This window comes from Lactuca sativa, chromosome 3 (genome assembly GCF_002870075.4).
Source record: "Lactuca sativa cultivar Salinas chromosome 3, Lsat_Salinas_v11, whole genome shotgun sequence".
In the NCBI taxonomy this organism is placed as follows: Eukaryota; Viridiplantae; Streptophyta; class Magnoliopsida; order Asterales; family Asteraceae; genus Lactuca; species Lactuca sativa.
This window is the reverse complement of record NC_056625.2, coordinates 46512955-46527319: the sequence shown is the minus strand read 5'-3', so window position 1 is coordinate 46527319 and position 14365 is coordinate 46512955. Positions and strand designations below refer to the sequence as shown.

General features: G+C 35.8%; 1 protein-coding gene across 1 annotated transcript; it reads left to right on the top strand.

The window, feature by feature from the left end:
- Positions 1 to 4596: 4596 nt before the first annotated feature.
- Positions 4597 to 6579, top strand: LOC111909076 (tetrahydroberberine oxidase-like). The gene has a single exon (XM_023904863.3). The coding sequence runs from the start codon at positions 4752 to 4754 to the stop codon at positions 6354 to 6356; it is 1605 nt and encodes a 534-aa protein (XP_023760631.1). The 5' UTR covers positions 4597 to 4751; the 3' UTR covers positions 6357 to 6579.
- The last annotated feature ends 7786 nt before the right edge of the window (positions 6580 to 14365 follow it).

The following is a 14365-nucleotide window of genomic DNA, read 5'->3' as shown; positions in this document are numbered from 1 at the left end:
ACATTTTATATCATATTTCTTCCTTATGCTTCCTCTTGTCTATATATTATGTTTTTGATTAAAATAGTTTGGGTCAATTCAACCTTAGACTTGAGATACGTGCTATGAAAAAAAAAAAAGAGGTTAGCTGTATGACTACACCGAACCTGTCATAGAGTCATCCTGTGGGGGCAAACCTAAAACATTATGATCAATATTTTGGCAGAAAATAACGTTAAAACATTAAGCTTATTAATATTTTTTTTTCACAGGTCAATCTATGTAAACGTATAAAATCTATAAGATATTATATAAACTTTTATTTAGAATGGCGCGGGCCACCAAATTTTTAGTATGTGAGATTCAAACCCAAAACAAGTTCGTTTGAATGCTTAATTCTAGAATAATCAGTATATGTGGTACTAATGAAACCAAATTATACATAATAATATGAATAAATTACTTAATTAAGTAAGTATAATAATTTTTCACAGCATAAATAATATGAGTATGTTTGTTTGTTCGACATCTACTTTTAAATAAAAACTGATTTGATCAAAAGTGGCAGCTTTGAACAAAAAGTTAGTTAAATTATCCGTAACTTTACGCGATCCATATTTACTTATTATACATTCTTTTACTTTATTTAAATAAGAATTGACGTGACTATCCGAATACAACATTCTTCAGTCAACATTGTAGTTGTTAATTTGAACAAATTAAATTTAAATAGTAAAATGCATGCGAACTAGCATTCTGATTCCACTAGCTAGAAATAGTCAATTAGGTTATACATATGATGTGCTCATTCCTTTTAATAGATTCCATTTCAATAGGAAAACTTGTGTCTTGAAGGTATGAGATTACTAATTATATCTTGGTTAAGTTGGCCTTGTTAAATATTTTTCAATAAACATTAAAACTATATTACTTTGTTAACGAGAACCATCATGTTGCAATTACTAGTCATGTGGGATGAGATCTATCGGAATCAAGAATCAGAAGACTAAACGTTTTTCTGTTTCATGCGTGCCTAAATATTTGGTAATTGTGGAGCTTCTCCTCGATATCTAAATCACAAAATTACAAATATTATAACACTTTTAAAAGAACCGGCCATAGGCAGGTTATACACTAACACCTGCCACAGTTTGATCAGGAGAGGAGACTTTTTCAAATGTTCAAACTTAATTAGAAATCAGTTAATAGAGAATTCAATACACCAATCATGAAGATTTCCGCCTATTTTGAGCTTGACGGAATGTACGTTAATGTGGTCGAGAACGCCTTTTCTTGAAAAAATAAATGCAGTCTCTATGAATTTAGAGTATTTAGTGTGCGATTGTTGAACCGAATTAGATGTAATGTTCATGTCAATAATATTGCCTCAATAAACAATTGTAGCTTTAGGAGGTGGGATGTAATGTTCTAATTCTGGTTAGAAATTACTAACATCAATTAATATTAATAATATTATAATTAGGGATAAAAATTCTAAAGAACTTTAATTAGTGAATAGAAGGAATGAAAGACATTCGATAAATTTTAAGAAACAAAATAATAAATATGGAAATAAAATAATAATAATTATAATAACATGAATAATAATAATAATAATAATAATAATAATAATAATAATAATAATAATAATAATTTAAAGTAAGGGGCTGAATGTGACAAGTTGTAAATATGTCTTTAGTCAAGAAATTTGTTTTCTGGGCAGATAGTGTCGTTATGGGAGAGTTAGTGATGAAACTTTAAAGCCTATATTTCTCTCTTGGAGATCGTCGGGAGAGAGTTGGGCACTTTTCTTGTGGCCGACTCCAATTTAAGTACGCCCTTACAGATCGTAATCTACCCTTATTAAGTATCAAATTATCTCATTTACACTTTCTTTTCTTTTTCTTTTGGCTACCGGGAATAGCCACCACTACTTCCACAACCACGATCGTCGGCATGTTCCTTCCGCCACCAACAGTCCCCAAAGAATGGATGTGTTTGGGTGGTGCGTTTATTTCCTGTCATTGGCCCTTCGATTTCTATGGTTTTGTGAATTTGGAGGTCGATTGTCTCCCTTAACCACCAGCTCCTCCTGTTGTTGCTGTGTGTGTATATATGTGTGTGTGTGTTTGTGTTTGTTTCAGCCACGGTAGGCCACCTTGCAAATGTGCTTATAGTTGTATTACTTGTGATGATTCACAAATGAATGTAAAAGCATTATTTTCCAATTATTCCACTTATACTTAATCAACATCATACTTTGTTTTAGAGTATTTTGACAATTATTGACCACCACAACACCACCATCCGACCACCAATAGGTGATAGTTTTCTAAGGGACTCGATTTTTAAGACATTTAGTGTCATAAGGAGCGTAATGGGTTGTAACTTAACCCTAATAAGATGATTTTTTATGTCAAGTTCCTAACACTAAATGCTCATTAAGCAGAGAATCAAGACGTTCGGGTTAAGTTGAATTACATATATTGATAGCCTAATAAGTAACCATTAATTATGATAAAAGTTTTAAAGTTAAATCTTAATCATTAAGTCTTTCATGGGACACCTAAGGTCATGACCTTAAGGTTAATATGATCAATTTCACTGAGCCTATCCTCAAACTTCTAAAATCTTACAAGAATATTGAAAGCTCCAAAATCATAAATTTTAGTCTTGTGGAAAGGTTTATGAGTCTAGTTTCGCTAAACTTTGAATCAAATTACCAAATTCCAACTCCTTGTAGGGTATAATTCACAATCTTCTTAAACAGGTATGTATTGTCACGTATTTCTTACATTGTCTTTCAAAAATTATAATAAATTTATTAGAACTCCGAAAGTCAAAATTTCATGATGTGGTTAGATATAGATGTCTAGTTTGCTCCATATCATGGGCAAGATGAAATTCCTATTGCTACTAACATCGTTTTTCACCCAAACCAAACTGATCCCTCTATGAATATCTAAGAATCATTCCATGCTACCATATCCTAACTTTTATATGCATGTGACATTATTTTCACAATGTCTTCCGTTGACCTTCTTTAATAGTAAGTTCAATAGTGAATTTGCTATGATAGACCTTGCAATGATATACTGACTAAGCTACGATATAAACTAGGATAATCTATCGGGGTGCCTATTGAATCAATTTTTTGAACTAGTTCGGATGGAGTTATAAGATTTTAGTGAAGTATAATAACAGACATAGAATCTCTCTTCCATACTTTTGTTGATATAAAAATAGCCGTTTAGGTGAATAAACAGGAGACGCCTAAAATATAATTTAAGTTTACCAAGGTCTATTATAGCAAATTCACTACTGAACTAATTATTAAAGAAGCTCGATGGAAGACATTGTGAAAATAATGTCATATGCATATAGAAGTTGGTAAGTGATGGAATTAAATGATTGTTAGATACATATAGATGAATCGGTTTGGTTATGGTGAAAACCGAAATTAGTAGCTCGTTGATCAAATCAAACGTACCATGCTTTCGGGGCCTATTTAAGACAACATAATAGTTTCTAAAGGTATCAAATATGATTCAGATAGATATTTGATATCCCTAAAAACATGGTGGTCGATGCATGTACATTGCCACCTTCATGCGGTCGTGTACAAATGGTTTCTTCACATCTAGCAGATAGACAGGCTGTTATACTGTTGATAATGTATTTTTTTTTTTTGTTTTGGTTTGACAACCGGCATGGATGTCTCATCACAATCTACTCATTGATGTTAAAAACAGTCAAACAGGTCTTATATCTCGATAGAGAAGCGACTGTATGAGTGTCTCATTGTTTAATCCTCCAAACGACCCTTGGCCGGGACCGTAGGCGGTAGCAACCAAACAGGCCTTGAGTGCGTAGGCAATTTGCCGATCTTTGATCCCAAATTTCACCATATAAGTCTCCAAATTTAATTTTGCATAATTATCACACAATTTCTATTTTTATTTTATTCTATTTTAGTGATAGATTATGTGTTTTCATTACTTTATGAATATTCTGCCTTTATTTAGGGGATTTTAAATGTTAATTTTAGTTGTTCTAAAGAAATCTATAACTTATATTAAATAAGAATTTATTAAAAGTGTATAATTAAAAAACATAATCATATTTTGTAGGTTTTGAATATTAATTAAGAACGGTGAGGAGCCCATCATTTGAATTGATGTTAAAAGTAAAATCGCTTTGTAATTTGTATGCTTATATTCCACAGTCAAAGTCAACCCTTTATCTACAAACTAGTCCCAGGACTTGGTATACGGCGCCAGCAAATTAAGCACATACATTGTAAGAAATATTTTCAATTTATGTTTGAGAAAAATATACTTTTGATGAGATAACGTTTACTTATAAGTTTGATAATTATTATAAAAACGTGTGTAGTTAAAATTTTAGCAAAGATTTTAATCAGAAAGTTTAAATAAAAACGCTAAAAATCTGAACATATGTAATATCAATTTGTTCATTGCTCCATTGGTTTTTAGAATGCGAATTAAGTACTCTATAGGGAATAAGTCAACACGCCATATATCTTCAACGCTGCACCTGTATACACTAAAATAGAATCAGTTGAACACCATCCTCCTTCCCGCATTTTTCAAACATCTTTGAATTGATCACCATCCTCCTTCCGAGGTTTTTCAAACACCTTAATTTGAACCGATCACAATTTTTATAACCCCATTTGAAGTCAACTGTATGCTCTCTGCTGTATATAAATACGCCATTGCTATTGATCAAGCTCACCAAATTAACTAAACATGAAGAAGTCTCAACTTAGTTCTTCAGTTTTGCTCATGGTTCTAACTTTCTTGCTTTCTGTTTCATGGGCAACGTCCTTATCATCCTCAAGTTCTGGCGATCTAATAAGCTGCCTACTGTCCAAATCCAACAATGTGACTACCGTCTCTCAACTCATTTTCACCCCTGTCAATGCTTCCTTCCTACCCATTTGGCAAGTGGCAGTTCAAAACACCAGGTTCCTTAAGCCCTCCACACGTAGACCATCAGTGATCGTGACACCTATGGAGGAAACCCTTATACAAACATGTGTATACTGCGCCAAGAAACACGGGTACGAGATCAGGATCAGGAGTGGGGGCCATGACTACGAGGGCCTCTCATACACTGCTGATGTTCCCTTTGTTATGCTTGATTTCACCAACATGAGGTCTATAGACGTGGACGTAGCAAAAAGGACTGCTTGGGTCCAAGCAGGCGCTACGCTTGGTGAACTCTACTACAAAATTTCGCGAGAGACCGATACCTTGTATTTCCCGGCAGGTGTTTGCCCAACGGTGGGTGTTGGTGGTTACATGGGCGGTGGTGGCTACGGAAACCTGTTGAGGAAATACGGTACTGCTGCAGATAATGTTCTGGATGCTCGCTTCATGGATGTTGATGGGAATATTCTCGACAGGAAATCAATGGGAGAAGATTTGTTTTGGGCGATCCGAGGAGGTGGTTCTTCAAGTTTCGGAATTGTTCTTGCATGGAAGCTGAGCTTGGTTCCAGTTCCAAAAAAAGTAACCGTCTTTATACTGAATAAAACTTTGGAACAAGGGGCTACCGAAATCTTCCATAAATATCAATACGTTGCACCGAATATCGATAGAAATTTGCACATAAGAACTCAAGTTTTTGCCGAATATATCGGCAACACCACCAAGAAAACCATAAGAATTATGTTTGAAGGAATATATCAGGGCACAACCGACACATTGCTTCCGTTGCTTTACAGAAAATTTCCAGAGCTCGGTGTTACCCGAGAGATTTGTGAAGAAATTAGAATGGTGCAGTCGACCCTTGTGTTTTGGGGGTTGCCAAGCTCAACCCCGACCGAGATTCTGACGAACCGATCTGCCATTGCCAAGCTGAACAACAAAAGCAAATCAGACTACACCCGCGCACCCATCCCCATAAAAGGACTCAAGAAGATATGGAGAAAGCTTATGCAAAACGATGAATCGGCGCTTCTGATGATCAATCCATTTGGCGGAAGGATGGCTGATTTCTCAGAGACAGCAATTCCGTATCCTCATAGAGCGGGGGTGTTTTTACAAATTCTAAAGACTGTCAATTTTAACGGTCAACCTTCAGACACAACACCTACATCCCTCAGGAGGATAGCTTGGCTGCGAAGCTTGGATGCTTTAATGACGCCTTATGTGTCAAACAACCCCAGAGAGGCATACTCCAACTACAATGATCTGGATTTGGGTGTTGGAAGTGCTAACTACAAAGAAGCAAGTGTTTGGGGTGAGAGATACTGGAAGAGGGACAACTTCAAGAAGTTGATTCGAATCAAGGCCAAAGTCGATCCTCACAATTTCTTTAGGCGCCCACAGAGTATTCCTGTTTTCTAAAACCCCCGATCAGCTAAGCGGTTGCAGAAACACCCAACAGATGCATTTTATTAATTCTTTTAATTGTTTTCATGAAAAACTAGCAATAATGCTACTTTCTGTCAGTTTCTTTTCCTAGTGTATATGATCTCCATGCTAACAAAGATGTCTAAAAGCATAAAGTCTAATTCTAATTATGAATTTATCTAATAAATACATTGTCTTATTAAGACATTTTACATCATATTTCTTTCTTATACTTCCTCTTGTCTAAAAATTATGTTTTTTATTAAGATAGTTTGGGTCAATACAACTTTAGACTTGGGATACGTACTGTGAAAAAAAAAATGTATCATTTGGACGGGCTACACCGAACCTGCCATAGAGTTATCTTGTGGGGGTAACTCCTGAAATATTATGATCAATATTTGGTAGAGCAATAACGTTTGTTTTAAAACATTAACCTTATTTTTGGATTTTCACAGCTCAATCTTTGTAAACGTATAAAATCTGTAAGATATTATATAAACTTTCATTTAGAATGGTGGGCCACCAAATTTTTAGTATGTGACATTCAAACCCAAAACAACTTCGGTTGAGTGCTTAATTCTAGAATTATCAGTATATGTGGGATCCTGCATGGACGGTGATATAGAGTTCCTTTATGGTATAAGACTATAAGTTGGGGAACATACATGCATGGGATGGTGGTACTAATGAAGCCAAATTATACATAACAATTTGAATAAATTACTTAATTAAGTATAATAATTTTTCACAGCATAAATAATATGAGTATGTTTGTTTTTTCGACATCTACTTTTAAATAAAAATTGATTTGATCAAGAGTGGCATCTTTGAACAAAAAGTTAGTTAAATTATCCGTAACTTTACCCGATCCATATTTACTTATTATACATTCTTTTACTTTATTTAAATAAGAATTGACGTGACCATCCAAATAACAACATTCTTTAGTCAACATTGTAGTTGTTAATTTGAAAATTTTAAATTTAAATAGTAGAATGCATGTGATCTACCATTATGATTCCACTAGCTAGAAATAGTAAATTATGTTGTACATATGATGCGCTCAGAAGGAGAAGACGTTTTATGGGTGACTTCGGCTATGACTGCAACTATTGTCATGACAAAAATAATTTGGCTAGGGAGTGCATGTTAAGGAGATTAAATGAGAAGAAAGAGGGAGAGGTTGATGAGACTTATTATCTCCGAAAGCTTGAGGAGTTCAAAAAGAAGGAAAATGCTGATGACGCTAAACCTGCTTTGATTGTGTAGGAATAGGATGATGAGTTTGGAAGAGTCGAAGTTTGGTCGAGTGATTCAGAGAACGAAGAGGTTCGAAGTCCAACTCAAAGGAAAAGCTTTGTTGCGAAGGATGAAGTTTCACAGTTCAGTGGAAGATGCTTAATGGTTAGCAATGACGTTTTAGAGAGAATGGGTTACGCCACTGATGACGTCCGAGTCTCTGACAACTGCTTCGTAGCGAAACTTGTCTTGGAGAAGATCAGTGAATGTCAAAAGATGATCAGTAAGGTAAATTTCATTCTCAATTCTCTAAATAATCCTGCATCTTAGATGAAACTGAATTAAATGACTTAAAATTCACATTTTCAAGTTTCAGTGATAGTCTAAAACGAACCCGTTTAACTAATTCTAATTTAACTAATCAACTCGGCAGGTTTTCGAACAAAAGTGAAGAGAGGTGCATGTGGATTAAGAAGTTAGAATCATATTTAGCAAGGTCTAGGGATGATTTAATTTATTCACAATGAGATAATTTGGGCATTTTAAAGCAACGTAACATTTTTTGTTTGATTGCTAAACGTCTTTACTTTAATATTACTCAACTGCATATCGATTGTGAGATAGGAAACAAAATTCATAAAATGATTTTGCCATTTCTTGAATTGAAAGAGGACGAAATCGATGCAGACTGTTACAAGTGCGAATCAATCGTATCATCAGATGAAGTCTTAGATGCCTATATAATGGGTTAGGATAAAGTTGAATCTTACATACAGTCCAAAGACCATAACGAAATGTTAATACAAATTTTGGATGAAAAAGATAAAGAGAAGATCAAATCTGAAACTATACAAAAATTTGACTCTTTATGTACAATTCGATGATAGTGACATGAGTGGGATTTCTGTAGATGATGAGGTTGACTGTTCAGAAATTGTTAAAAGTGAACCTGAACCTGCGAAAGTCTTAATTTCTGAAAATTCAGTTGAGTTTGCTTGTATTTCTGAAAATAAATCAAAGGTTTTAAAAGAAAAAGCTTTAGTTATCCAAAGGGTTAGAACTGTTCCTAACCAAGTTTTCGCAACTAAGGGACTGAACAAAAATCAGACTTTAGAACTAATGTCCTTGGTGGAAGAAGACAATGCTGATGGGTGCGACGAATATTTTTGGTCGGCCCCTATTGGCAATACAGATGAAACCAAATATCTCTCTAAAATGATCTCTTAGAGAACGATGGGAAGATACATAGTAGAACCACTTAACAAGGTAAACTCAACCTACAAAAAGGGAAGTCTGAGTGGAACTAAGAACTTTCCAAATGATACGTCATCCGGAAAGGCTAAAACTCCTGTTAGAAACTCAAAATCTAGGGCTAGTGTTCATAAGTCCTCTGAGGAATTTGCTACTCAAAAACGTCAAAGAAATGCTAGATATAATAAAAATCTAAAAGAAATAAAGCATTTCTGGAGTCTAAAAGTCCTAACTTCGTTTATCAAGAAAAATCATCCAATCCAAGTGCTAAAGTCTCTTCACATCCGAAAACTAAAAGTTTTTCAAAAGCTCAGTCTTAGTGTCCACAGGTTTCAAAACAAAAAGTTTTTCAAAAATCCTCTTTTTCAAATCAAGCAAAACCTATGGAAAAGTCAAAGTCTCACTTCTCTTCTAACAAGAATGCTTCACATTCTGCCAAGATATTGAAAGATGTTAAGGGCAAAGGAAGGGTAGTTTCGGAGCCTAAAATTCCATTCAAGAGGTCCGAAACTAACTCGAAGAAAGTTGAGAAGAAGTTGGTAAAGCAATAAATCAAAGATAATCAAAGAAAAATATCCTCAAAGGATAAGAACTCAAAAGATAATAGGATCACTGTTTTTCAAATCACAAAGAAAGATAACTCCACCTTGATTAAACGATCTTATTTAGTTGATGTTGCAATTACTTTTCCTATTTCTGTGAAAGCCTCACGTGGACCTAAACAACTTTGGGTTCCTAAATCTCTTTGATTTTTGTAGGTGATTCATAACGAGCAGTTTGACTCCGAATGGTACATTGACACTAGTTGCTCACATCACATGACGGGAAGGAAGGAAGAGCTGAGAGAGTTTAGAGAACTGAAGGATGGAGGAAGAGTAAAGTTCGGAAATATTCACTTGGAGAAATCAAGGGATACGATATGATTATGAATGAGGAATTTTCCATTCGCAAGGTAGCATACGTGGAAGGCTTGCAACTCAACCTAATAAGTGTTTCTCAATTGATTGTAGGTACTAGATTAGAAGTATCATTTTATGAAGAGGGATCAGAGATCATTGAAAAGGAGACCAAAATTGTGCTCCTAAAGTCTAAGCGAGAAGGCGAGATGTATCCACTAAATCTGAACCCCATCAAAGGGAAACCTGCTATCTGCCTACTTACGAAAGCTTCTTCAGATGATAGTTGGTTGTGGCACCGTAGACTCTCGCACCTCAATTTCAAATACATCAATAAACTCGTTCTTGGTGATCATGTGTGAGGGCTTCCATGCTTTAAATTCCATAAGGAACATCTTTGTGCAGCCTGCAAATTAGGGAAGTAGAGCAAGAAGAGTCATCCAACAGTTGTGAACACCAAAGTCATAGAACCACTTGAACTTTTGCATATAGACCTTTGTGGTCCTTCTGCAATTGAAAGAATGTATGGTAACAAATATATCCTTGTAATTGTTGATGATTTTTCTAGATTTACCTGGGTGCATTTTCTTAAACAGAAATCCGAAGCCACTACCTAGCTCAAGGATTTTATAAAGCAGATAGAGATTCAACTACGAAAGCCGGTTCGTAACATTCATAGTGACAATGTTTGGAATTCAAAAACCAAGCGTTTGAAGAATTTCTGACTACAAAAGAAGTAACTCACAACTTTTAGGCTCCTTACACTCCTCAACAGAATAGGGCAGTTGAAAGACGAAATTGATCTTTGTGCGAAGCTGCGAGAACCATGCTATCATTTGTGAATCTGCCACTTTACTTCTGGGCGGATGCTATTGGAACAGCCTGCTTTACTCAAAATCGATCAATCCTCAATAAGCGATTTTCTGTTACTCCCTATGAAATATTGAATAATCGAAAACCTAATGTTAAATTCTTTCATGTATTTGATGGGTTTTGACCAAAAGAACATTCCTATGTGCACATACAAAACCCTAAAGCTTTAGATCTAGGTTTCTCTATTGTACATCCAAATTTATCCAAAGCTTGTAAACCCTAATCTAGCATACTATAAAATTTGAAATTCACATCAAATACAAGCGTAGATGATTACCTTTGATAGTAGCAAGAATCTTCAATATTCAAGAGCTTAGTATCACAAGTGTGATACCTCTAATGGCTTACAAACACCAAAGCAAGAAGATGATTGAGAAAAGAGGGTGAGGAGGCACAATTTCGGCTATAGTAACTCTAGGGCTCCACTGGTGGCCGAAATCTGTAGCCCTAGGGGTCCTTAAATAGCTGAGCTGCTAGGGTTTCAGTCAAAACCCTAATTGGATAGCTTAGGCCCTAAGCAGCTCCAAGAACCTTCTGGAATAAGGCCCTTGGACGAAATCATAGTGGGCTTCCACTCTAATTTCGTCCCCCTCATTTCCATAAGCATCCATAGCCCAAATCCAACCATCTTATAATTGGTAATACCAGTCCCCTTAGTTCAGTTAATCTCTTTTAATCAGAGAATTAATTTCGTAATTAATTCTTGATTAATATTAACTAACTAATATGATTTCTCTTTTAAAATATTATTCATATTATATATTAATAAACCATAATGACCTCTCTCTCCATAAATCATCTTGTCCAGTTGCTTTGGTGAAGGTAACTCAAAAGGACCATGCACAACCGGGTCAAGTATATACCAAATATAGTTATGGACTTAGACACTAATCCAACAATCTACCACTTAGATAAGTCTAATAACTATAAATGCAAGTACGACTTTAGGATCCGATTAGCAATCGTAGCTCTCAAAGACGCTGTTGAACTCTGATCTTATCAGTAACATGTCCTTTAGATAAGGGATCGTATAGCCCTCCGTTCTAGATATCGTGCGGACAATTACATGGAACATAGTCATACTTATTGTCCAGCAGTTTGTTTCTCGATCTCAGATTTGTATGACATAAACTTAATTGAACACATCAATTCAGTCCTGACCAGGCCCGGCACATAAGTCAAACCAAAACATCGATGGGGGCCCATATATCGCTTTTACCCTCTTAGGATAAAAGCAACAGATAAACTTCGAATTATATGAATTTACCATTCACTCATCAAATCATGCACAATAATGTATTTTATAACATCAAGTTACTGATGCATTTATGCATTATCAATGCACAACCAACTTACAAACAATAAACCATATATCTAGTTTTAAAGACCATATGATATTATCGTCTTGTGATCACTCGTGATAAATTCCATTAAGTGATACCAGCAAGTGTGGGTCTAATCCAATGCTCAAATCTTATTTCATAAGCACTCATGAACGTTGAAGCAAACTTTTGCTATGTCCAATACACTTTTAGACAATCTACACGCCAATTCATGACAATCTTCTTTCATACCTACTTCCAAAGTATGAGCGACTGTGGACTATTCGAATAATCTTATTATTCAAGAAGTCAAAACATGCAAAGTGAAACAATAGGTAAATAATTAACACAAGACAGTAACTTTACTTATAAATAATACTCCTTTATTTAATTATCAAATGTTAATTACAATTTATCTAGTACACGTTTCAAAACTATCTAATCTAAACTAATATCTTCCTTCAGCCCAATGCTCCTAGCGTGCTACAAGTGATTAACCCTACTCAGTCCCTTCATAAGGGGATCTGTTGTGTTGGGTTATCCTCTGACGATTCCCTCTTCACTACAAGCAGTCCTTTTTCTGCCCGATGTCTAATAAAGTGATATTTCCTGTCGATATGTCAGGATCTGCCATGATCCCTCGGTTCCTTGGTCAAGGCAACCAATCCTTCATTATCGTAGAAAATCTCCATAGGCTCCTTTATGGGTGGCACAACTCCAAGGTCTCCGATGAAGTTCTTCAACCATATCACCTCTTTTGACGCTTCACTCACCGCTATGTAATCTGATTTGCAGGTTGAATCAGCTACAGTTTCTTGCTTGGAACTCTTCCAAGTTACTGCTCCTCCATTCAGGGTAAAGACCCAGCCTGACTGAGAATGGTGGTTGTCTCGGTCGGTCTGAAAAGTGGCATTACTATACCCTCGCACCCTTAAGTCATCACTCCCACTGAGGACTAGAAACCATTCATTGGTCCTTCGAAGGTACTTAAGAATATTCTTGACTGCAGTCCAATGTGCTCTACCAGGGTTCCCTTGATATCTGCTAACCATGCTTAAAGCGAAGGCTACATCAGGGTGAGTACAAGTCATAGCATACATGATCGAGCCAACTATGGAAGCGTAAGGTGCTCAGCTCATATCGACTATTTCAACTTTGGTACTCAGGCTTTGAGTCTTATTCAACTTGGCATTACGTTGGATCGGTAGAATTCTCCATACTAAAATGTTTTAGTACCTTTTCCAAGTAAGTATTCTGACTAAGTCCTATTAATATCTTACTCCTGTTACTCATTATCCTTATTCCCATAATATAGGCAGCCTCTTTGAGGTCCTTCATAGCGAAACACTTTCCAAGCCAGGACTTAACTTCCTTCAGGGACGAGATGTCGTTTCCTATGAGTAGTATGTCATCGACATATAATACGAGGAAGCTAACTATACTCCCACTGGCTTTGACATATACACATGAATCATCCTCGCTTCACAGGAAGCCAAAATCTTTGACTTTCTCGTCGAAACAAAGATTCCACCTACGAGATGCTTGTTTCAATCAATAAATGGACTTCTCAAGCTTACATACCTTATTAGGATGCTTTGCATCGACACAACCCTGTGGTTGATTCATGTAAACATCCTCAACCAACTTCCCATTAAGGAAAGCGGTTTTTGTTGGATAAGGTGTCTAAGTCCATAACTATTTCGGGCTTGTACTTGACCCGACCCGGCATGGTCCATTTGGGTTGCATGGCACCATGCAATTGGATAGACTAAATGAGAGAAATAACACTTGGAGATTATTAATATATTATAAGTTCTAATATATTAATAATATTATTTGATTAGTTGATCAAAGAATTAATTTGGAATTAATTAAGTGATCAAAGGATAACTAATTAAATATATGGGTTGATTGTGTAAATCATCCATATCTTGTATAGTGGGCTAAGAGGCTCCATGGATTATCAAGTTGGGTTCTACCCATAGGATGCTCCATGGGAGTTACAAACCCATGGGTCATGGAAATGAAGAGTCATGACACATTAGGGTTTACATGGTGTAACCCTAGATGTGTCAACACTATATAAGAAGCATATTCTCCACCAAAAATCGGCACTACTAAGGAAACAAGAGGGCTTGGCCGATTTTGAGAAGTGTGTGTTATCTCAAGAGTCTTTCCAAGAGCATTTGGTGTTGTGTGAAGCATTTGAGGCATCACACTTGGGGTGCTAGGCTCACAAGGTTTCAAGGAACACAAGCAACAACAAGGTAAGTTATTCTATCTATGATTCAAGTTAAAATTGTTCCCCATGTATGCTAGATAGGAATATAACCTTGGAATTCAACTTTGCATGATAATTAGACAAACATAGATCCAAGGTTATTAGGGTTGCATGTACACTTAGGAAGTGTTAGAATGC

Coding starts and splice junctions, on each gene's coding strand:
- LOC111909076 (XM_023904863.3), top strand. CDS start 4,752: ATGAAGAAGTCTCAACTTAGTTCTTCAGTTTTGCTCATGGTTCTAACT.